Here is a 23,370-nt window from a genome sequence, read left to right on the forward strand (position 1 = left end):
GGCTCCAGTGGAGGACAGACAGTCATAAGGAGGATGACAAACATTGCAAGTGAATGTTGTACCAGGTGAGCTATACTGAGAAAGTTTGCTACAGTACATCAGAAAAGTCATTCATATGGTACACATGATGTATAAATGTCAAAATGTATTAGTTTATAAGTCATACAATATAGAGTGCATGGTTTTGAAGACTTAAGGTAGGCGCATACTGTACGGTTTGTAATAGTCCTTTGCGATTGTTGCTTGTCAGACTGTAAGAACATGACGATCATGTCACACTGTGAGATCTCAGATGCCATTAATGTCAGACTGTATGACAGTCAAGACGCAAAAAAATGGGTGCGCACAAGAAATCTTTTCTGGAGTTTTGCATTAACAACCCATACATGCTCAGTGAGCTGCATTACAAGTGGAGCTGAAATGTTGGCTATCATGAAAAGTATATGAATGGCGGCAATACCGGCATATTTAGGAAGAATAATGTAATCAACACCCACCCACCCACATAAAAGCACCAGCACAACCAGTGTTTATCATAGCAAAAGCAACATATCATGTTAATTCTGTTAGTGGAAGACAGGAGCACCGGAGTTTATGGCAGTGACAAGACATCTCTAGCATTAATTATGAGCATGGCTTGTCTTGAAAAACGAAAGACAGTTTTGACATTCGTCGTAGCAGACATCACACTGCAGGACTATGCGGCAAACCTTTTGAAACTGCTAGAATTTCATCTGAGGTCAAATTTGATCACAACAGCCATTAATCAACTGTTGGTGAACATGTCAAAACAGTGATTAAAGACTACAGATTTTAGCCTAGGATTATAGGAATCTTTTTTGCCTAGAAATTTGACTAAAATGACTGTCAAGTGAACTTGGTTGCCTTAAAGCACATGTACAAAGAGTACAGAAGTAAAAACTCACCAGCTGTAGCCAGGCGTTGGTTATTAATACCTGATTTTTTTCATCCTGGGGCAGAGAAAGGAAAGAAAAAAAGAGATTCAGTATCAAATAAGGACATAAATGAAGGATTACTTCAAATTGAACAAATCTCCTTTCTGCTTCTATAATCCTAACCCTTTCTATGAACAAAGACTTTTATTCTTTTTTGGCCGTCTGTGTACCATTTGTACCACCTCTCTATCTCTATCTTCTCACACACACATCTGCAGACTTTGCCTTTTGGAGCATTTGAGATAAAGCCATCAGAGACCCGCTATGACATCAAATGAATAGGAGCAATCTAAACTTAAAACAGTTTCACAAAGTGACAATCACCATTTCAATACAGATCTCATAGCAAACCTCTTGGGCTTTAAAGCTTGACTTCAACATGCATTGATCTTTGTCAGATTCTGTGTGTGTTTATGTGAGTTCTAGAACATTGAGCTTTGAATGATCAAAGATGTTAGTTTCATTCAGAGAAGTGTCGGCTCTCATTTCCTCACATTTCATTCAGTTTGGACCAGGGATGATCCATAGTGCCATCCATTTACCATTAAATGTTCTTGCTTCAGCTATATTTCAGTAACTACATTTCAAGTAACTGACTGATAAGAACAAACCATCAGTTTCAGAGAGTTCCAGAATTTAGGAACTATTTAACTCAAAAAAAAAACAAAAAAACTTTGTGTTACCATGCTAGTAATGCCATATTTTGTTAATATATAGTATCATGTAAATATCATGGTATAAGAATGTTGATCATACAGTACCACAGTAAATATCAAAGTACCATGATATTAATTTCTGGTGTATGGATAATTTTATAATCCATTCACCATGGTTAGGCATTGATGTTTAATATGTCAGTATATTATGTAGTTTACATTAGACCATTCAAAAGGTAGTAGGGTCAGTAAAAAAAATTAACTTTTACTTTGCAAGAATGCATTAAACTGATAAAAAGTGACGAAACAGACTTTAACATTGTTACAAAAAAAACAACAACAAAAAAAACAGCACAACAAATGTTTATTGTGCAAAAATAATAATATGCATATTAGAAAGATTTCTGAATGATAATGTGACATTGAAGACTGGAGTAATGGCTGCTGAAAATTCATATTTGCCATAACAGGAGTAAATTACATTTAAAATATATTTGAATAGAAAACAATTAGGTAAACATTGAAAAGAATAAAGCCAGTATTCAACTCTGCTTTCTAAAGTAAATTACTGTTGAAAAGGAGCTATTATAGAGGTCAGTTTAGAGTTGACAAAACAGTTTTCATTGTTGCTGATCTTAAATCGCCATTTAAATCTTTCCTTAAGGCACCAATGATTACTCATGCTTAAGAGAAACCCGTCCTTGTTTCCTGTCTCCAGCTCCTCTGTCACTGAGCTTCCTTTGTAATGTGCAATGACGTCACTTTTGGCGAATGCAGAATGCATTTACTATTTGGTTCCTCAGTTCAAATCTTTATTTGACACAGACAGCATTACTTCAGTGGCGTAAGAGTGTGCAGATCTTCTTTATATTTATATATACATTTATTTTAAATAATTTAAATACTATATAGAACAAAATTATAAATGCAACACTTTTATTTTTGCGCTCATTTTTCATGAGCTGAAATCAAAGCTTTAAGACTTTTTCTATTTACACAAAAGGCCTATTTCTTTCAAATATTGTTCACAAATCTGTCTAAATGTATTCGTGGGTCCGAAAACCAGTCTGTATCTGTTGTGTCCACCTTTTGCCTCATGCAGTGCAACATATCTCCTTCCCATAGAGTTGATCAGGTTGTGGATTGTGGCCTGAATGTTGGTCCACTCTTCTTCTATGTGTGAAGTTGCTGGATATTGGCAGGAACTGGAACACGCTGTCATATACGCCGATCCAGATCATCTCAAACATGCTCAATGGGTGACATGTCCGGTGAGTATGCTGGCCATGCAAGAACTGTGATGTTTTCAGCTTCCAGGAATTGTGTACAGATCCTTGCAACATGGGGCCGTGCATTATCATGCTGCAACATGAGGTGATGGTCGTGGATGAATGGCACAACAATGGGCCTCAGGATCTCATCACGGTATCTCTGTGCATTCAGAATACCATCAATAAAATGCACCTGTGTTCGTTGTCCATAACATACACATACCATAACCCCACTGCCACCATGGGCCACTTGATCCACAACGTTGACATCAGCAAACCGCTCATCCAGACGCCATACACGGCATCTGCCATCTGCCCTGTAGAGTGAAAACCGGGATTCATCCATGAAGAGAACACCTCTCCAAAGTGCAAGATGCCATCTAATGTGAGCATTTGCCCGCTCATGTCAGTTACGACGATGAACTGCAGTCAGGTTGAGACCCTGATGAGGACAACAAGCAGGGCCGTCGCAAGTGGGGTGAAAGGTGGTGACAATTATAGGGGCCCACGGATGAGTGGGGTCCCCCGGCAATCTCAACCATCTGGCTGAGGCTAACCTAAAAAGACGAACAGTGTCGTCACGACAGCTTATCATTTTCATATGTTTTTAAGCCTGGCCACTTTCCAATTTAAACATTCAAAAGAGTTTAAATCATTCAAACACAAGACGCGAAAAAGCTGAACTGGTTACTCGCGCTGCTGTGTTCGGTGCGCACGCATCTCACAGTCTCACAGCCGCGGATCACAGACAGCGACACTGAACCGAGCTCTCGTTTGCAAAGTTCTCCTCGAACTTCCTCCTGCACCTGAACGAACAAATACAAATCGCAGTTTAAACAAACAAAAAAAAGGATGTGAAAAAAGCCCAATTCAGCACCGCGGTGTTCTGGAATTTAGGGCTCAAGCAGAGAAAGGTGTCTCAAAACACTTGAACACAGAATTTGCCTCTTTTTGCTCTTGTGCCGACAAATACATACAAAATATGTCAAAATGCCCTTCTTGGAAAGTATGTTAGAAAAAACTGTCGGTTATGTCTTAAGTGAAAGTAAACAGTTGATAAAAAAATCGGATGTTTATTATATTGGATGCGTTCATTGTCTCTTAAAGTGACCGCGCCTAATTTAGCTACTAGCTGCTGTAATGTTAATCCAAGAAAATTAAATTAAGAAAATCACTCACTGCTCTTGACTGAATTACTCCGTAGATTTAACAAGAATGACTGCACAGTCAAACCAAAAATTATTCAGACACCATATATTAATAAAAAAAAGTTTTAATAGGTGCAGGACACTATAATTAATTTAGGTAAGTGAGTATAGCAAAATAAAGCGAACTGTGACATATTATATGTCCCCTCCAAAAAAATTTATACAGTGGACAACTAGTGAAATTGATAGAAAAAAAATGGGACCAAAAATTATTCAGACACTTTGACCTCATGGTTTGCTTATGTGTTTTTTTTTTCTTTATTTGCTAATGCAACCTTTTCACACCACAGACTATACAGAACTAAGCATTTCTTGGTAATTGTTCAACAAAGTATTGATAGTTGTGTAAATATTGGCATTCTAACAGTCATAGGCGCCGATACCGTGGGTGCTCCGGGGCTCGAGCACCCACGGAAAATACCGAGCACCCACGGAAAATGAGCACCCACGTGTGCCAGTGCCAGACTGCCAGTAGGCTACATTTATTTAAAATTAAACATTGCAGTTGGCGCTATGAAGCGTCTGCTACACTGTGATTGGTTATGTTGTTGTCAGTGACAGTGACATAACCAGTCGCATGCATGTTCCATATCCTATCCACCAATCACAGCATTTCTGAAAACATCCCATCCCCCACTATACAGTGCCGTGCGAGTATCTAATCATTTACTGCTTTCCGTAATCACTAATCATTAATCAGACTAAAATGGACAGATTTGTTATAAAAAAACTGCACTGAAGATTTCGGTTTATTTTCTACATTTTGCTTTGGTTAGATTAGGTTTAGATTAAGGATTGTTTTCTTATATTTTGTTCTTTCCTTTGGCGCCGCTTTCGTTCTTTTCCCATTTTATTGTTTGTTTGTTTACATTTTCACCTTGTACATAGCGCACATTATTATTGTTATTTTACTGGATCTAGTGGCTTTGGCTTTTTGTGAATAAACGTCCAGTATTTTTTCTCTTTCAAAGTTTTGTCTGTCATGTTCTTCCACCTCATTTCATACCCAGCAGTACGTTAATATGTAAATGTTACGGTACATTCCCTAGACTCCTTAAAGTTCGTAACAGGGTTTAAATGGGAACATTTTTTCTGCTCAAGTATAGGCCTATATACGGTTTAAAAGAGGAAAAACTAATGGACACAAAAGTAGCCTACTTTTGGACAGAATACGAGTTCTTTGTTAAATACATAAAATAAAAAATATATTTTTTTAGCCTATATGAATAATGGATTCGAAACCTCAAAGAAAAGCCATGCCACTATCAAAAGAAACCTCGAAACATAAATGAGGTAGACATTCCCAGAAACTCATTATTTTAGTCGCAACAATCGGTTAATGGAAACGCTGTCCTTTCGCAATAGTTTTTTAATCAATATTTACAAAACATTAATTTCCCAAGAAGCTGAACGCATTAGCGGTTACGTGTCAGTTAAACTTTTCATCTCCAATCCTGTTTGTATTTTTGAGAAGTGACGCTGTTGTGTTTGTTTGTATCGGCCGCTGTCCATTAGCCTAAGGTTCTGAAATGCAAAATTTTTTGAATAGCCTAGTCTATTTTTTTATTTTTTAAATGGCGTGCGCCCTTGAGCACCCACGGAGAAAAACATAAATCGGCGCCTATGCTAACAGTTGTCTGAAGTTTGGTTTGATTGTTATCCATTACATATCTTTCTATCAAAGTTATCTGATATTATCAAGATGAATTTGTTCTGACAGTTCAACTCTGATTTCTTATCATATTTTATTACCATTTTATAAACTAGAGCAAATAAACTGTGATAATGTAAGAAATGTTGTCTGAATACATTTTGGTTTGACAGTTAATTTAATTTTTACAGTGAAGACTATGCAGTGCTATTTTATATTTAATTATTTGTTTTCTGTACCTGTACACCCAACATGAAACAACTTAAACATTGTGCAATTAGCACAAATAAATAAATAGAATGAACATATAAATTAAACAATTTCAAACAGGGCCCACTGGTACAACCTGCACCGGGGCCCCACTGACCCCAGCTCCGGCCCTGACAACAAGCATGATGATCTTCCCTGGAATGTTTCTGACAGTTTGTGCAGAAATTCTTTGGTTATGCAAACCGATTGTTGCAGCAGCTGTCTGGGTGGCTTGTCTCTTGGAGGTGAAGAAGCTGGATGTGAAGGTCCTGGGCTGGTGTGGTTACACATGATCTGCGGTTGTGAGGCTGGTGGGATGTAGAGCTGCACGATTAATTGTTAAAAGATCGCGATCTTGATTCAGAAACCCTCTCGATCTCATTTCTAAATGACAACGATTCCCCGAGTCTGTTAAACCCTTGAAAAAGTCTTACCGGATCATTTAAATCCGTGTTCGCACTGCCGCTGACACAGAGAGAGCAGTTAGCATGTTTGGTTAAAAAAACATCTTCACAAACGGTCTTTTCAACTACACAGTAATATTTCTGTCTTACAGTCATTTATATTATCACAGAAATACTGGGATAAAGTTTATAGTTCAGATATAAACATTTATGTCTACATTATAGCGATCAAAATAGAGCAAATCCCCTTTTGAAAGTACTGCGCTTCAAATACCGTTTGTGTCAATTGACAAGTGTCTTAAAAATGTATTTGTCAATGAATGAATTTTTCATTCAAGAGAATCGTTCAAAAAACGCTGATTCACCCAGGAATGAAACAAGTGAAGTAGGTTTATGAGTGAGTCGTTGAATCAGTGATTTAAACAACTTTCATCATTCTAATATAAAAACTGGGGTTTAAAATGTATTATATATACACTACCAGTCAAAAGTTTTTGAACCATAAGATGTGTAATGTTTTTTTAAATTCTCTTCTGCTCACCAAACCTGCATTTATTTGATCCAAAGTACAGCAAAAACAGTAAAGTTTTGAAATATTTTTACAATTCAAAATAACTGCTTTTTCTACTTGAATGTATTTTAAACTGTAATTTATTTCTCTGATGCACAGCTGTATTTTCAGCATCATTACTCCAGTCTTCAGTGTCACATGATCTTCAGAAATTATTTTAATATTCTGATTTGCTGTTCAAAAAACATTTATTATTATTGTTATTATTATTATTATTATTATTATTATTATTGTTGTTGTTGAAACAGATGAGTAGATTTTTTTCAGGTTTCTTTGATAGAGATTTCAGAAGAACAAAATTTATGTGAAATAGAAATATTTTGTTATAAATGTCTTTGTCACATTTTATCAATTTAATTAAAGAATCCTTGCAAAATAAAAGTATTAATTTATATACATGTGATAATGATAGTAGTAATAATAATAAAAAAAGAATCGTAGGAGAATCGTGATCTCTATATGAGTCCAAAAAAATTGTGATTTTCAATTTATCCAGAATCGTGCAGCCCTAGTTGGATGTACTGCCAAATCCTCTGAAACGCCTTTGGAGGCAACCTATGGTAGAGAAATTAACCTTAAATTCACTGGCAACAGCTGTGTGATAAAACTGCAGTTTAGAGTGGCCTTTTATTGTGGCCAGCCTAAGGAAGACCTGTGCAATAATCATGCTGTCTAATCAACATCTTGATATGCCACACCTGTGAGGTGGATGGATTATCTCGGCAAAGGAGAAGTGCTCCCTACTAACACAGATTTAGACAGATTTGTGAACATTATTTGACAGAAATCGGCCTTTTGTGTACATAGAAAAAGTCTTATCTTTGAAATCAGCTCATGAAAAATGGAGGCAAAAGCAAAAGTGTTGAGTTTATAATTTTGTTCACGTTATATCATTATATTATTTTAATAATTTTATTATTTTTATTATTTTAATAATTGTAATAATTGTTTTAATATAATAATAAAAAATATATTTTATATGTTTTATCTTATAATAATCATGATATATTTTGTACTTAGTTTTATATGCGTGTTTTTTATGTTTCTGATTTATAAGCATGTCTTATGTGTCCAAATAATTTTTAGGGCTAAAAATATTACTATTTTTGTTCAGGATGTTAATGAGTAAGTCATATTCTCACTTTTCGCTTTGTAGTTTTTGCTCTTTCTTTTTTAAATTACTATTCTAGGCCTGTCTGCAGAAATATTGTGACTTTGATGAATGAAATAATGACTAAGCCATCTTGATTTAAGGTCCTCAAACAAGGTTAGTAGGCTAATTTCTCTATATATCCTCCATGTGTCAAAACCTGATAGAGAGAGAGAGGGGTGCATCCCAAAAATGTGCACCCGTTAACATGACACATCAGTTGCCCGTTTGATCTTTTTTTATTCTCTGCTGATTATCTATCATTTACTTTTTTGCTCTCACTCTTTGTCTCTTCTTATTTGTCTCTTCCTTTGTCACATTAAAGTCTCTGTTGTTTTCTGCTCCTGTAGAAGAAAGTGGAGGTAACATGTTATCTGTAAAGGGTGAACTAAGGGCTTCTGACATGCAGTCAACATCAAAGAATGAAGTTAACAATGCTATAACATTGCCAACACAAGCCTGAACAAAATTTAATCTGTACGGCTCCAGTCTTGCTGACCAAGACTTTTAACTAGTGACACACTATAAATCTGAACAGCTCACTCAAATGAAATAAATTTGTTCACAACATAGGTTTTATTTTTGTTACCATTGATCATAAAGTTTAGAGTATTAACTGCTGATATAATTGATAGAGTACAAAATTGAAGTTGATAAAAATAAACACTAAATCCCTTGTGCTTAAATAATTAAAAAATGCATGCTTAATCAAAACATTTGAACTAATATAATGAGAAATAAAATATTTTTTTGACATTACTCTTGACATTAAAATGTAAAGATTTTATTCTTATTGTATTGTTGTAGCATGTGTTTTTTGTGTGAAGACACAGTTATGGATGATTATGAGAGTCCCTCTGGTGAACTGTGAAATTAAAGTTATTTCTCTTTATAAATGTACAAAAAAAATCTGTTTTATGTGCAACACTATTACAATAGTCAACCCATTCTCACTCCAAATGCGTCAAAAACCGAATCATGGTCAAGCGCCCCTAGCGTCACTTTTATGACGCCAAATGTGCCTCTTGGCGTCGAAATATCGACGCCCTATGACCTTCATTGCTTTCAGTGGGAAACTTTTGGCGTCAGAATTTCGACGCGAAGACATGAGATGTTTATCGCTATGAAATCACGTTCAAGAAGTCTCATTCAGCACACATCGCGATACTTGCTGTCAGTTCCACTGTTTGGGTGAGTAGTCGTAAATTGATTGACCACTTGATTAATTATTTGACGTCTTTCCTGTATTTGGCCTAGGTTTTCATGACCTGATGACTGTGTTTCCCAATCCTGGTCCTGGAGAACCCCAGCACTGCACGGTTTTGGTGTCTCTTATCTGACAAACACACTTTTGAGGTGTTGGAGACTTCACTGATGAGCTGATGAGCTGAATCAGGTGTGTTTGATCAGGGAGACGTCTCAAATGTGCAGTGTTGGGGTTCTCCAGAACCAGGATTGTGAGCCACTGCCTTATGGGACACACTTATGTGTTTACAGAGATTTTTAATATCTAATTATCAATATTTCACATACTGTACATTGAACAGCTTTCCGTGACCTCTTGTGAGATCTCGGCGAAAAGTCTGACGATTTATTCCAAAACATGATGCATGATGGGATACACTAAGCGTTGTATAGTGCTCCGGAGCAGTATTGGAGAGGTTTAGTGTGTGTTAAGGACGCTGCGCTTTGGCATTACTAAGACCGGGGACAGTCTTGTGCACACACTGTCACGTACACACACTCTCAAGTGGCCAAGACTGCAAGTGTGGGTATCTGGACAGGGTCAAAGTCTTAAAAATGAACCCTAAACACAGTCGCACATCAGTCTTAATAATTCAGTTTAACACTTGTATGATATTGTCTCATCTGTCACTATCAAAATAATCCATATGACTATAGCTTGCTATTAATTACTTGCTTTTAATAATGGATGCATTTAACATTTAATTATAGAGCATCTTTACAGAGGCTGCTTTTATGGTCTAAACAAAACCCAGTGTAATGTACAAGTTGCACATAATTAATATTTACTTCCTTTCTGTCTTACAGGATTGTTTGCAGATAATGCTGTTCTTCTTTTTCAGAAGTTTTTGGGGAGCCAACCCTCACAAACCTTCCGAAAAACTAAAAGAGCTATAACTGACTCTCAGAAAATCTTGCCATGATCAGCTCTTCCCAGGTACATTTGGTTAAAATATTTTTGAATCAACATTTACTCATCAAATGCTCTGGTTTGAATCTTACTTTAAATTAACTTAATTATATGTTTAATGAGCAATATTAATTGCACACAGAGTAAGTAGAGATTATCTTGTTTCACAGAAGAGAAGGAAGACCAAGGAAATGATTTGCTCAGTATGAGGAATGAAGACGGCCATCTTGAGCTCAAACAAACAGAAGTCCTCTGGTATGTGTGTGTTGAAGCAATGTTGTGTTATTTGTTACAGCACTTTATGATGATCTCTCACAGGACTGGTCATGTCAGCCTTAATTTTTTTTTTATACTATTACAATTACAGCATGTTAGCAAAGTGTGACTGGACATTTTTAATCTTATGTTTTTAAAAACACACCACCTGTTTAAAAGCAGACAAGTGTCATGAAATTGGTTTAGTTGATATAAACACCAATTGACATTATATCATTGTTTTGTAAATGTTGTGTTATAAGTTGTGAATTGATAGTTGATTGGTTTGAAGCCAGGCCTTACACTGCACAGACTAAAACACATTTGTGAGAGCAGTCAGGAACTTTGGAGAAAGATTCTAGAGGAAAAAGACACATTTACTGCAACAGTAGATCAATTCTAGAGTCTCTGAGAACTACACATGCTAATGCAGTGTCATGAGCAAGACCTTTGCCTCTGTAACATTTTCTTAATTCTTGCAGAATGAAATATTTATTGCAGTATTTTAATTTGTACAGATGATCTCATCAGCCAAATGAGGGGTTTTGACCAAATGATGCTCTTGAAAGGAGTGAAAGAAGAGGATGTGGTAAATTGTCTTCAAAGAAAAAGCTTCTCAAAAGGGTCTTAAAGCAGCTTGAAGAATGGTAAGTGTACAGTACTACAAGGGTCATAGTTGCTCACCCTGCTAAAATCACACAGAACATAAGCTGAGCTCTCTGTCCATTAAACAACTTCATCTGGATTGTTGGTTTCACTTTGACCAGGTCTGGGATCTTAGGACTGAGATATCCTCTGGCTGAGAACAAGCTACACCACATCAGTGCTGGATATCAGCCACAAACTGTTTCCAGACACAAGAGAAGAAGATCACGATGGGGAGATTAAACCAGTTTAGATGTGATGATAAGGAATCATTATTTTCTGGAACAGTATCACATGTCTTATATGTATCACAGTTGACTGGATGGGACTGTGTGACTTTTAAGGACATTTCATCACTCATCTGTGTGAACTGATTAATATATGAGGTTAATGTATTTTTGTTGATAATTATTTTCCTTGAATCTTATTTGTCTTGATGCTACTTTATCAACTTTATAGTGTATGCTTCAATAAAATGAAAATGGTGAATATTGTGTTCTGAAGATTCTTGGTAAACACATCATTTTACTAGGTAGGCTCATATGTGTTTATTTTAGACTTGAAAAAACTACATATTAATTATTAGGATTCTTTTTTACTTCAGTCATAAAATTTTTTGATCAGATTAATAACATCTGGGACATCAGTGCACCAGAAAGTTATTTTTTATATTTTAGTAACAAATATGCAATTTTTTTGTGAAATAAAGGGAGTTACGAGATTAATTATTTTGCATTACAAGATGGTGCCATGGGCTTTATTGTTACAAACACTTGAGGGATAACTGAGAATGTAGCAGATATGATCAAAGTGGATCTTGTACTGTATTCAAACCAAGAGCATGCACATTACTGATGTTCAGCATCTGAGGAGCAAGATAAGGGGGTGAGGAGGACATTTTTACACAGATTTTTGCTAATTAGTTTATATATATATATATATATATATATTCTTAGCACTGCATGAATGTGTCCTTGTGTAATAGTGAAGTATCACAAGTGTATGCATTGTCCTTGATTACTGCTTTACAGTGAGGAATAGATAAAGGCAAGTTGTTGCAGGTTCATCCATTATATTTATTGCCATTTACTTCAAAACTCAAAGAAATAATCTATTATTTTCATTATTAAATAATTTCTTTCTAATTTTTCCATGTTTCATCAGATGGCCTCACAATGTCCTGTCAAAAGCTGTCCTAGTCATGATGTAAGAATAGAAAACAGAGGACTGTGAAAACGGTCAGATATAAATGTGACTCAGCTCAGTTTGTTGTCCATGATGAGGAGAATACATATATGTAGGTTTTACTGCCCTTCTACCCCCAGGGGCCCAGTACCACCCCCCGGAAGAGCCCAAAACTGTACATTTCAAATGGCTGTAAATCAGAGTCCAATAAACATATTAAAGAGAAAATGGGCAGGATTATTACTTATGCTATGCTGATAAAATAATGTTGAACTCAGTTTTCAGAAATAAATGGAAAGCTGGCATAAAGGCATTTTAAATATTGCTCACTGTAAAATACCACATTTCAGCCTGCCTCTCAAATATATCATAGATGTTTGCACAATGAACATATTTAGATATCCAGTTTTCCTTAAAATAAATAATTTATTTTGTTTCGTTAATAAAAAGTTTTAAACTACATTACCCACAACCCTCCATCGCTCTATCTATGGAAAGGCAACACTAGGGGGCTGTTTTTTGTAGTTCATTGAAGTTATGCACAGGGTTAGGGATAGGATCTCGCTAAAGATGTGATTTTTCTCAAGATAGCGACACTTCATTGTTGACTTAATATATTACTAATGTGATGCTAGCAGCAAAACATACTTTTTAACATGATGCGCTGTTTAAAATGGGTTAAAAGATAGTCCAACCACAGACTGTCCTGAAAATTCACAGCCAATGACATCAAAGCTGAGCAGCGGCGTCACACTTCCTTATCCATTTATGACAGATGTCTTTCGTTTTTCGGCTGAAGGGATAGATTCGGTTAACAATAGATAATATTTGCTACTTATTAGATTCTGTTTTATTAACGTCTACACCTTCCTCCGTTGTTCAGCTTTACAAAAATTGGGCAATATTGATGTGCACATGCCCAGCACTCGCAGTTAGCACCCAACAGATAGATTCCTCTCATTAAATATAAAACAGATTTTTAAGATTTTAATTTTTTTTTTGACCAAAGAAAAATATATTTACTAATCAAATGATGTGCTTCTAAAATTTACATTGTATATTACATTGTGTTTTAAAGTTATAATTGTTCACATTTGTGTTTCTGTGATTTACAATTTCTCTACCATTTGAAGGAATAAAAACAGAAAGAATAAATGAATGAATGAATGAACAAATAAATACATAAAGCATAATGAACATGCATATTTTGTAAAGATCTTCCATTATTTATTGATATGTCAAACTCATTTAAAGACTTACCCAAATTAAGAATAAAAAGGCAGTTATGTTGTAAACGTTAACTATTTTCAGTATGCAAATGAAAATGCTTTTATTAAAAAACAAAACAGGAAATACAGTATGTCTTTCAGAGAACACTGGAAAAAGCTGACCAAAATGTTATACAACACAATGTAAATGTTTCAAACTCACAAAATAACACCATGAAGACATGCATGTCAAGTGTGCAATATCATCTATAAAACTCTATCAGCACAGCATCAAATAAACACTGATTGCCTGAACAATGGAAGACAGAGAAAGTGTTCAGGAAAACAAACACCTGCTACCTTTGACAATAACATCATGAATTCACTTCATGACTGGAACCAGGGGATGACTGTGTATGAATATCTCCTTTACTAAAACTCCTGATGAGAACTGATGCTTTTTTTAATGATAAAAGCATTAGGAAGACACCAAGTAAAGTTTAGTGTATGAAACTTGAAAAAGAGAACACAATGCTTTATCAATACGAAAAATACTATTTTTAATTATTATTTTCATCACTGGTTCTGTAATGTATTCATTATGAGCTTATAATTAAAACAAAGTTACATCTTCTGCAAAATCAAACCACTGTAAAGTCTAATCACTGATCCAGGGACCATTTCTGTGTGTGTGGGGGATAAAGAGTTAACTAGGTGAGTCCTTGTGCATGATGGAGAACTACAGTGTTATCTGCAAACAATCCTGTAAGACAGAAAGGAAGGAAATGTTAAATTACATTCAACTTGTACATTACACTGGGTTTTGTTTAGAACACAAAAGCAGCCTCTGTAAAGATGCTCTATAACTAAATGTTAAATGCATGCATTATTAAAAGCAAGTAATAAATAGCAAGCTATAGTCATATGAATTATTTTGATAGTGTCAGATGAGACAGTCCTGGGGCTTGTACAATATCATACAAGTGATTTGCAACTGTGTTTAGGGTTCTTTTTTAAGACTTTGACCCTGTCCAGATACCCACACTTGCAGTCTTGGCCACTTGAGAGTGTGTGTACGTGACAGTGTGTGCACAAGACTGTCCCCGGTCTTAATAATGCCAAAGCGCAGCGTCCTTAACACACACTAAACCTCTCCAATACTGCTCCGGAGCACTATACAACGCTTAGTGTATCCCATCATGCATCATGTTTTGGAATAAATCGTCAGCCTTTTCGCCGAGATCTCACAAGAGGTCACGGAAAGCTGTTCAATGTACAGTATGTGAAATATTGATAATTAGATATTAAAAATCTCTGTAAACACATAAGTGTCCCATAAGGCAGTGGGTCCCTATCCTGGTTCTGGAGAACCCCAACACTGCACATTTGAGACGTCTCCCTGATCAAACACACCTGATTCAGCTCATCAGCTCATCAGTGAAGTCTCCAACACCTCAAAAGTGTGTTTGTCAGATAAGAGACACCAAAACCGTGCAGTGCTGGGGTTCTCCAGGACCAGGATTGGGAAACACAGTCATCAGGTCATGAAAACCTAGGCCAAATACAGGAAAGAAGTCAAATAATTAATCAAGTGGTCAAGTGCAAAGATGGCAAGTGTGGGTATTTAGACAGTGCAACAGTTTAAGAAACAACACATGCTGTACAAATTATAACAGCAGGAATGTTTGATAAAAGGGTAAAACTATCACAGACTTCCTGCTGCAAATGTCTGCCTCAGCAGCTTTCTGTCGTCTCCATTTCTGAAGGAATACTTCTCCAGAAACACCACTGGGCTGACTGCTTCCTTTACGTCTTTTCAGCTAAAAATAAAAATAATAAAAAAGGGGAGAGAAAATAAAATTGAATTATATACAGATTGTTAATAATGATCTGTGAGCAAAATATTTAGATATAAACTGATATGAATGAACTGCAAGATGGAAAAATACATTTTTTGTATTATTTAGTTTTAATTTGTTTTATTTGATTTTTTTTTGGCTTTACATTAAAAGGTATTAAAAGCATGGTACAGAACATATGATAACTGTGATATCTGTCATATAAAAGCACATAAAAACACTAACATTACAGAACATAGCTGGTTTGGTGATTATTGTATTGTTGTATTGATTACTAATATACCATAGTAAAACTACAGTTACTGTGGTAAAAACATGGTAAATGTCCCGTTTACTGTGTTTTAACTTCACATTTCATTCATTACTTTTGTAAGTGTCGTGATAAACACGATTTTACTACAAATACAATATAATTGAACCTGAAATTAAGAAGGTCTATGGCACGTCACGTGACCGATAGAGTTTAATCACACTAATTAGCAGCTGTGTTCATTTAGTTAAACGCAATGAAACTCAAAGACAGCCGCGGATGACCGATATAATACAGCGATTAAACATATGGCGCTAATCTGAGTAATAAAGAAGACAGAATACATTTTATAAAAGGCATTAAAAGAGCGTATTTACGACTACTCACCCAAACAGTGGAACTGACAGCAAGTATCGCGATGTGTGCTGAATGAGACTTCTTGAACGTGATTTCATAGCGATAAACATCTCATGTCCTCGCGTCGAAATTCTCACGCCAAAAGTTTCCCACTGAAAGCAATGAAGGTCGTAGGGCGTCGATATTTCGACGCCGAGAGGCACATTTGGCGTCATAAAAGTGACGCTAGGGGCGCTTGACCATGCTTCGATTTTTGACGCCTTTGGAGTGAGAATGGGTTGCAATAGTGTGGGAAAGAATATGACCTTGGAAATGTGTGTAGGCTTTGATCAGATTTTCTGTCCAACCAAATGTAATGTACTTACTAAACCCATAATAATTTTTTAAAGAGTTGATTCTATCCACCTCTTAAACCTCTGAATCCAGTGATTAGTGTATTTTAAGAAAGGTGTAGCCGCCAAAGTAAATTGTAAACATGAGTATTCTGCTTAATTTCCGTGGAAGCACATGGGACAGCATTAAGTTTATTACTGCATTTAAAAATTAGACCTTCATGGCTAAGCTTTTGCAAACACCTTTTCCTGCATATATATGGTAATATTCATAAATCACAGTTCCACTGCAACGTCTAACTGAAACCCACTGAAACATAAACACAGCCTCAGGCAGCTGTGTATATGAGCTTCAAATAATTATACTCCTGTAAAACAGAGCAATAAAATGCTGTCCAAAACAAAAATCTATGCAGTGAATGTAAATCTGAACTGGAGAGTTAATGACAGCTGATGCAGATTTATGTGATAAAGACACATTTCACTCCAATTTAAACAGAAACCACTTTAACACATTTTAAAAAAGAGTGCTAAAAAATAATTTATTAAAATACAATTTAGATTGACACTTGTATGTTAAATAATTAAATATATATGAATAATTATGTAATGAATTTTTTTTGCAGTTTATTATATTTAAAATATATTAAATGTAATACTGAACAACATATTGAGTTAAAATTATGATCCAGCAGCATCTATCAAGCTCGTGTTCTGTTTACAATTACTAAAATACTGTTTATGTAGCTCCAGATCGTGGGGTAATAGTGTATTTGAAGACATTACTGCAGTAATTAGTGTTCCATTTGACTGGGAATTTAGACCTTATTTACATTTGATTAATTTTCTCCCAGCCCATTAAGCTACAGACTAATTAGTTGCACAGTATTACATGAATACAATATCCTGTTATTCAATCAAATCATTACTTGTGCGCAATTTTGTATTTTACAGTTCGTGGGAAATGTTATTAAAATATGAATAATTAATAAAATGTATAATAAATAATTAGGGGATGAGTTATTTGTCTCAGGGCTTGTTATCACCAGTGAACATTTGGTTGAGTTATAAACCAGGCATGCACAAATAACACTCAGCATACATACAAACTCGCAAAAAAAAAAAAAAAAAGACCGCAAAGTAAACAAACAAGAAAAAATAACCACATAATTTATTAATTCCACACTGAATGTTGGAAACCTTCTCTAAGTGCCAGCATAACACTATTACAGTTAATCTGCCAGTTCACAATCCTTGCCATTCTATCACATCACAGTCTGTTTACAGTTTACGATATACTGTAAATTGTTTGTATTTCTTTTATTCATTGTCTGCATCTTCAAAAAGCCAACATACTTTAGATGAGCTCATAAGCTGCTTATTAAGAGCTGATTTTGTAAATAATTGTAGAATAAACAAGAGTTGCATCTGCTTCTGTACAGTGAGACTGTCCAACACAAATTCGTGAATGAACACTTCTACGGTACTTGAAATTAAATGAGACACATGAAAACCTGCCTTCAGTAATGAACAGGGCTGACTGTTGTGATCGGATTGAGATAAGCGGGCGAGTGAGCGTTTTCGCTCTGTGAACCGATAAATTGAATCTTTCATATGGAAAAGCTGTGAAATGAACACGCATTGCAGATGACAGAAGATTATCCACATAAGTATGGGGGCTCTTTAAATGGAGAATATAATAATAAGTGTCACTTGATTTGATAAAAAGAGGATGTGAACAATGGAGCGGAACTGTGGAGAATCGGAGCTACTATTCTAGGCCTTATCTCTCTACACCCTCCATCTTTCTCTCTCTCTCTCTTTCTCTCTCTCTCTCTCTTTCCCACTCTCTATGCAGAGTATGTGAGCAAAGCGTGCATGATTTTTGCCTGGAGCGAGGTGAATTTTAGACGTTTTTTGAGTGTGCTCACTGGTTCCAGGATTGTACCCATCATGGCCTTAACATGTTAGCAGTAAATAATACAGTTAGAAGTCAGCAAGAATATTCCATGTGTTAATCACAATGTTAATGTCAGAGGTGCCAGTGGGCTGTTCAAATTGTGTGCTGCAGATTGTGTGGGTTCCTATTCAAATTATTACATTTGCCTCACATTTGCCTGCAAAAATTTGTCAAACAAAGGTAAAATATCTGTGAAATATTATCGTACAAATATTCAGTGTTTGGTAAAATGCTGGATAAATGCATTGGGTGAACACAAGTTTTGTGGAGATTTGAGATTTATTGAGAAATTTAATGGGATAAGTTGAGGAAAACATAAATGTTCTTTTAATATTTGGAATAAAATCCAAAGATGGGTAATAATGCATCTTCTTTTCAGATGTGTAGTCCAAAAAGCAAACAATCAAACTTTGTTTCAGTTTTGATATACAGGTGAAGAGATATAAGTGTAAATTTGTGATAAACAAGAGATTAAACTTGACTTGAAACCATGTGAGATCAGGACTTGGGAGGTTGTGGGGAGGTTGTATGAAGGTTGTATTTGCTGTATATTGCTACATTGGTTGTAGGGCTCATTAGCAGTTTAATATTTATGACAGTATTTCCACGCAGTGGGAATTTGGTTTGTTTTGTGAGGAAAAAACTGACAATCAAGTCTATTATTTAATGTTGTTTGTTAATCTGTCCTTACGTGTGTAAAAGTGTGAAAGAGATAAAGAGACAGAGAGAAAATGCATGCAAATGCTGACCAAAATAATGAAAAAAGAAATGTTTATTTTAAGTTTTTTTTTTTTTTTAGAAGTAACCCTGTTTAAAAATAAACCCATTTCTGGTCTCAATCTAGTCTCAGACTTGACCCTCTCCTGGTCGCAGTTTTGACTTTGACTCGACCCTCTTTTGGTCTTAGTCTCAACACAAATGTGGTGGTCTCAGCTACAACACTGGTACTTTATATGATTGGTCTTTCCTTGAAAAAGAGATATGAGAGAAAGTGAGAGAGTGGTACTGGCTGTCTTGTGGTTTGGGGATGGTAGGCAGTGAGTGAGACAGGACTGTACAGTATGGAAGCTGAAGGACAGAAGGATGGAGGTTACAGAGGGGTTACTGGTTCTCTGGGCAGAGGGTGAGTGTGAGATTCCTGCCCGGAAATGAACTTTCCCTCACAAACTGCTGTTTGCATTCCCAGAATTCACTTTTCGTCTGCTGAACCATTATGAGGACATGTAAACACATTACAAAGGTTCACATACAATACATGATGTTTGACCTCCAGAAGACTTGGTTTAAAGGAATGTACCAAGTTAAGCATTATTCTAAAAAACAACTCAACATTTTTTTAGTCGCTGATAACTTCTGGTTACTGGTTCCCACTGGTAAACATAGAGTAAACAGCCACTGTCTTGTTTCCTATTTCTGGTGCATGTATAATGATTAAGTGTTGAAACATACCTTGTTTGTGTCTTATCATTAACAAAAAATTTTCCCAGTCAAAATCTTTTTCTATGGTCAACAAAACAACCTAAAATCTGTTGTCATGTCCAGTAGCCACAAAGCTGGAAGAATGGCAGGGTCCACCCTGCCTAGATTTGAACCTTCCTTATGTTTTAAGTTCTAGATCATTAACAATTAAGCTTCAATTCCCTCATCAACCAACGTTAATTCCAAACTTCTGTATTGTCCCCAAAAACTGCGACCCATTAAGCCACTTCTGATGGAGGGTCTGATACAGGAAAGTTTCCTTCCACATAAACTCAATTCTATGTTGTAATGTAGTTGGAACTCACTGCATTACAAATCAAACTGAGGCCTTTTCAATGCCAAGTATTTTTCAGTTTTTGTTTCTCACAGTCCACCTATCCTCACACTCATATCCCTCCCGGCACTGCGGTGATGTAGAATGGTGTGGCAGCTGCCACCCCAGCCCCCCCTCAGCTGATTGTGAACAACTCATGCATTCACAGTTTCACAGCATCCCAGTCATAGCCTATGGGCCTCTCGCCATCTGGGGCCGCGCAAGAACCATGCCACGGCAGCCATGATTTAACACACAGGATAAACAGATATTTCATAATTCACATGGTGCAATGGGTAAATGGAGATAGATTTCAGAAGGGTGACGGGGCCTTTGGGACAGCAGAAATGGGACAGTCAGGCATGCATACTTTTATTTTCTTTCAATTACATTTTTTTTGTATTGTTTGCATAAAGGAAGTGGGTAAAATCTGTAAAATAGTGTTTGAGTTGTTCTATACAATATCTAGGTTCAGAGTAATCACACACTTTGGCCCTTAAATCTGACAACTGCTCCGCAATGCGCATATACATTTAATGTTCATCAGCCATTTCACAGGACGATCTGTCATGCAAACACATTGCACTCATGATGTACCGATGTTCCAGGATGATAAAGCTAAACTGCATGCTGTTTAATGAAGTTCAAGACTCTTGACAATGCAAGGATGGTGATAAATGCCTTCGATGGCCTCACAAATCAGCAGAACCAAACATCATTAATTGTTTAGGGTAAAATCTAAAGGGCAGAGTAGGTGTTTTTACTGATGTTGCAATTTAAAACTGCAAATAGTTTGGGTCTTACAAGCCAAGGAGCCTGAGATGGATTAACCATATTGTGACGAGTCGGGCGGGGCCAAGAGACGTGGGAAGAGAGCGAGGCCGGTGGAGTGATTGGAGATGAGCGACACCTGCTCGACCCACCAGTCTCGAGTCCCCCCCCACTCGTCACACATATCATATGGATCCTCGGGCTCCATCAGATCCAAAGGAGGGAATTGTGCAAGGTTACTGTAAAGGTTGAAGATGTAGCATGATGGTTAAAGACTGAACTAAAACTGCTCTGAAGACAACTTTTAATAATAACTTAATAATCCTTTTTATATCAGTCTATTGTTTTCTGCATATTCTGTCTGTCATTTTTTTTTTTTTTTTGCCTTATTGATGTTAATGTGATTGATATGCATGCACTTTCAAGTGCAACAGCTACTCAGCCAAAATGTGATCTTATTTATGTTTCATGTGGATCTTTTCATGCTCAGGGAGTCCTGCTGCGATGAAACATCAGCATAAGTATTCCTCTGGCATATAAAAAGGGTAAGATAAAATAAAAAAGGAAAATGTGTCAAAGTGTGTTCAAAAAGACTTTCTAGAGAAAATAAAATTTTCAACTGGAGCTGGATTCACACAACTATCTTGAGAAAAAACAATCTTTTAAACTGCTATTTTCTTATGTTCTTACAAAAAAAAGGGGTGTGGGGGGGGGGGTCATATTGCTAAAAATACTTCTTTAGAATGTTCTTAAATAAGGATAACCTCCAGTTTGTCCCCAAAGGTAAGATGTCATATATATTTATTAGGTTGTTTCAAAATAATTATTGTAAATATTAAAACATAAAAATAGCTATATACATTAATTTGTCATGATTATGCATGACATGACTTTTTCCTGAATTAAAAATTCAGTAAGAACACTAGTAAAACATTTTTAGTTTTTAGAATTATTTCCTCTGTTAAAGTTTTTTGTTCTTTGATGTTAGAAAAAACATGTTGGTTGCAACAAACCACACAAGTTAAGAAAGTCTTAGCTTTAATGCCCTTACAATTATAACAATAAAAGCTTTTCTTAAATTAAAGGGTTTAGTACAACTGGGCAATGGGCCTTGGTTGTCTTCAGAAGTACAACAAATTATTTAAATTATTAAGAGCTTGATGAAAGGAAAACAACATCTGCTAAGGAGCAGAAAACAAACATTTTCATTAACAGCGCGGTCTCCAAGTGAAGTGGTCTACTCATGGGTCCAAGGCAGCAGGTCAGAATATTGTAACTAGCCCTAAAGCCCAATATAAAGAGGTGTTAATTGTTAAGTGAGTAGTACTTCCCATAACACTTTGAAGAAAAAAATAAAAAAAAATTTCTAAGCCTAAAAACATTTTTTTCACTATAAAGAACCCTTTATGCAATAAAAAGATTTGTTGCATGTTGAAGGTTCTTCATGGAACCATAGATGCCCAAAAAAAACTTTATTTTTTATTTTAAGAGTGCAGGTCTCCTAGCAGAGTAACCTTTGGACTTGCTCCACTACTGTTTGATAGCCAGAAAGTTTCCAAATACAATCAGACAATGTCTTGAATAAATCTTTAAATAGATTATATTGTTTAATAATTTATATTTTATACATTTATATTTTAGGGGTCAGTGTATAAACACATTCATTTGTTAAACCCTAAAAAAGTGCAATTTTGTAATCAACCCCCTTTGTGTGCGTGCAGACTGGGTATGTTCCTCTACATGTCAGATACCATCAAATACTTTGTTTGGTGGTAAATAATGTACGTATATGTATCTACAGATACTATAATGGGAACATTTGAAACAGACTGTTAATGAGAGTGAAGATTGTTCATTCAGGGATTTCTACATGAATAGAGCATGAACCCTAATTTGAATTCAAGGTATTTCAAGGAGGGTTTCACACTTTTTTATTTGATTTTGATGCCGAAACAAAGAACAATGACATTCAGCACACTCTATATACAGTCTTATCAATCAAACTGAAATCAGTGGATTCAGTAGTAAAGGATGCATTCAACTGCAAATCACCACTGAAAACACTGGGAACCAGCATCATGAAAGGAAGATAACATAAAAGAGAAGCAGAAGTAGACACTCACCACATCTATGATCTGAAGCAGTGTGAGTCCCAGTTCCACCACTATAGGTGCAGAATCATTGAGAACAGGCCTTTCCAGTCGGTTATAGTTCTCCAACAACTCCTTATACAACTTCCGCTGATATTCCCCCTGTAGCGAGTCTATAGAAAGAAAGAAAGAAAGAAAGAAAGATAGAAAGATTAAAATTCTGTCATTATTTACTGACACTCATGAACTTTCAAGTCCGTATGATCACAATAAGTATACAATGAAACAATGAAGTATAATAAAAATGTTCCATATGATCTGTGAAAACATGATATATGTATTTTTAGCACATAAGTCCTATGGACCACTATTATAATAAGCTTTATCCCAAAGCT

General features: G+C 35.8%; 1 protein-coding gene and 1 long non-coding RNA gene across 3 annotated transcripts in view; one reads left to right on the forward strand and one right to left on the reverse strand.

Moving 5' to 3' along the window:
* Positions 1-23,370, reverse strand: part of chrna8 (cholinergic receptor, nicotinic, alpha 8) — a 90,533-nt gene that overhangs the window by 40,368 nt on the left and 26,795 nt on the right. Inside the window, exons 2-3 of the mRNA XM_059553213.1 lie at positions 23,009-23,148; positions 927-971 (exon numbers count right to left, since the gene is read on the reverse strand). Of these exons, the coding sequence (XP_059409196.1) occupies positions 927-971; positions 23,009-23,148 (185 nt within the window). The remainder of the gene's footprint in view (positions 1-926; positions 972-23,008; positions 23,149-23,370) is intronic.
* Positions 10,215-11,625, forward strand: LOC132143052 (uncharacterized). 2 transcript variants are annotated; one of them, XR_009434170.1, is made up of 4 exons: positions 10,215-10,298; positions 10,442-10,526; positions 11,045-11,173; positions 11,294-11,625. It is a non-coding gene; the product is annotated as an uncharacterized LOC132143052 (long non-coding RNA). The 2 variants fall into 2 exon arrangements; XR_009434169.1 differs by lacking the exon at positions 10,215-10,298 and having other exon boundaries at positions 10,372-10,526.

This window comes from Carassius carassius, chromosome 7, assembly GCF_963082965.1.
Source record: "Carassius carassius chromosome 7, fCarCar2.1, whole genome shotgun sequence".
Lineage (NCBI taxonomy): Eukaryota > Metazoa > Chordata > Actinopteri > Cypriniformes > Cyprinidae > Carassius > Carassius carassius.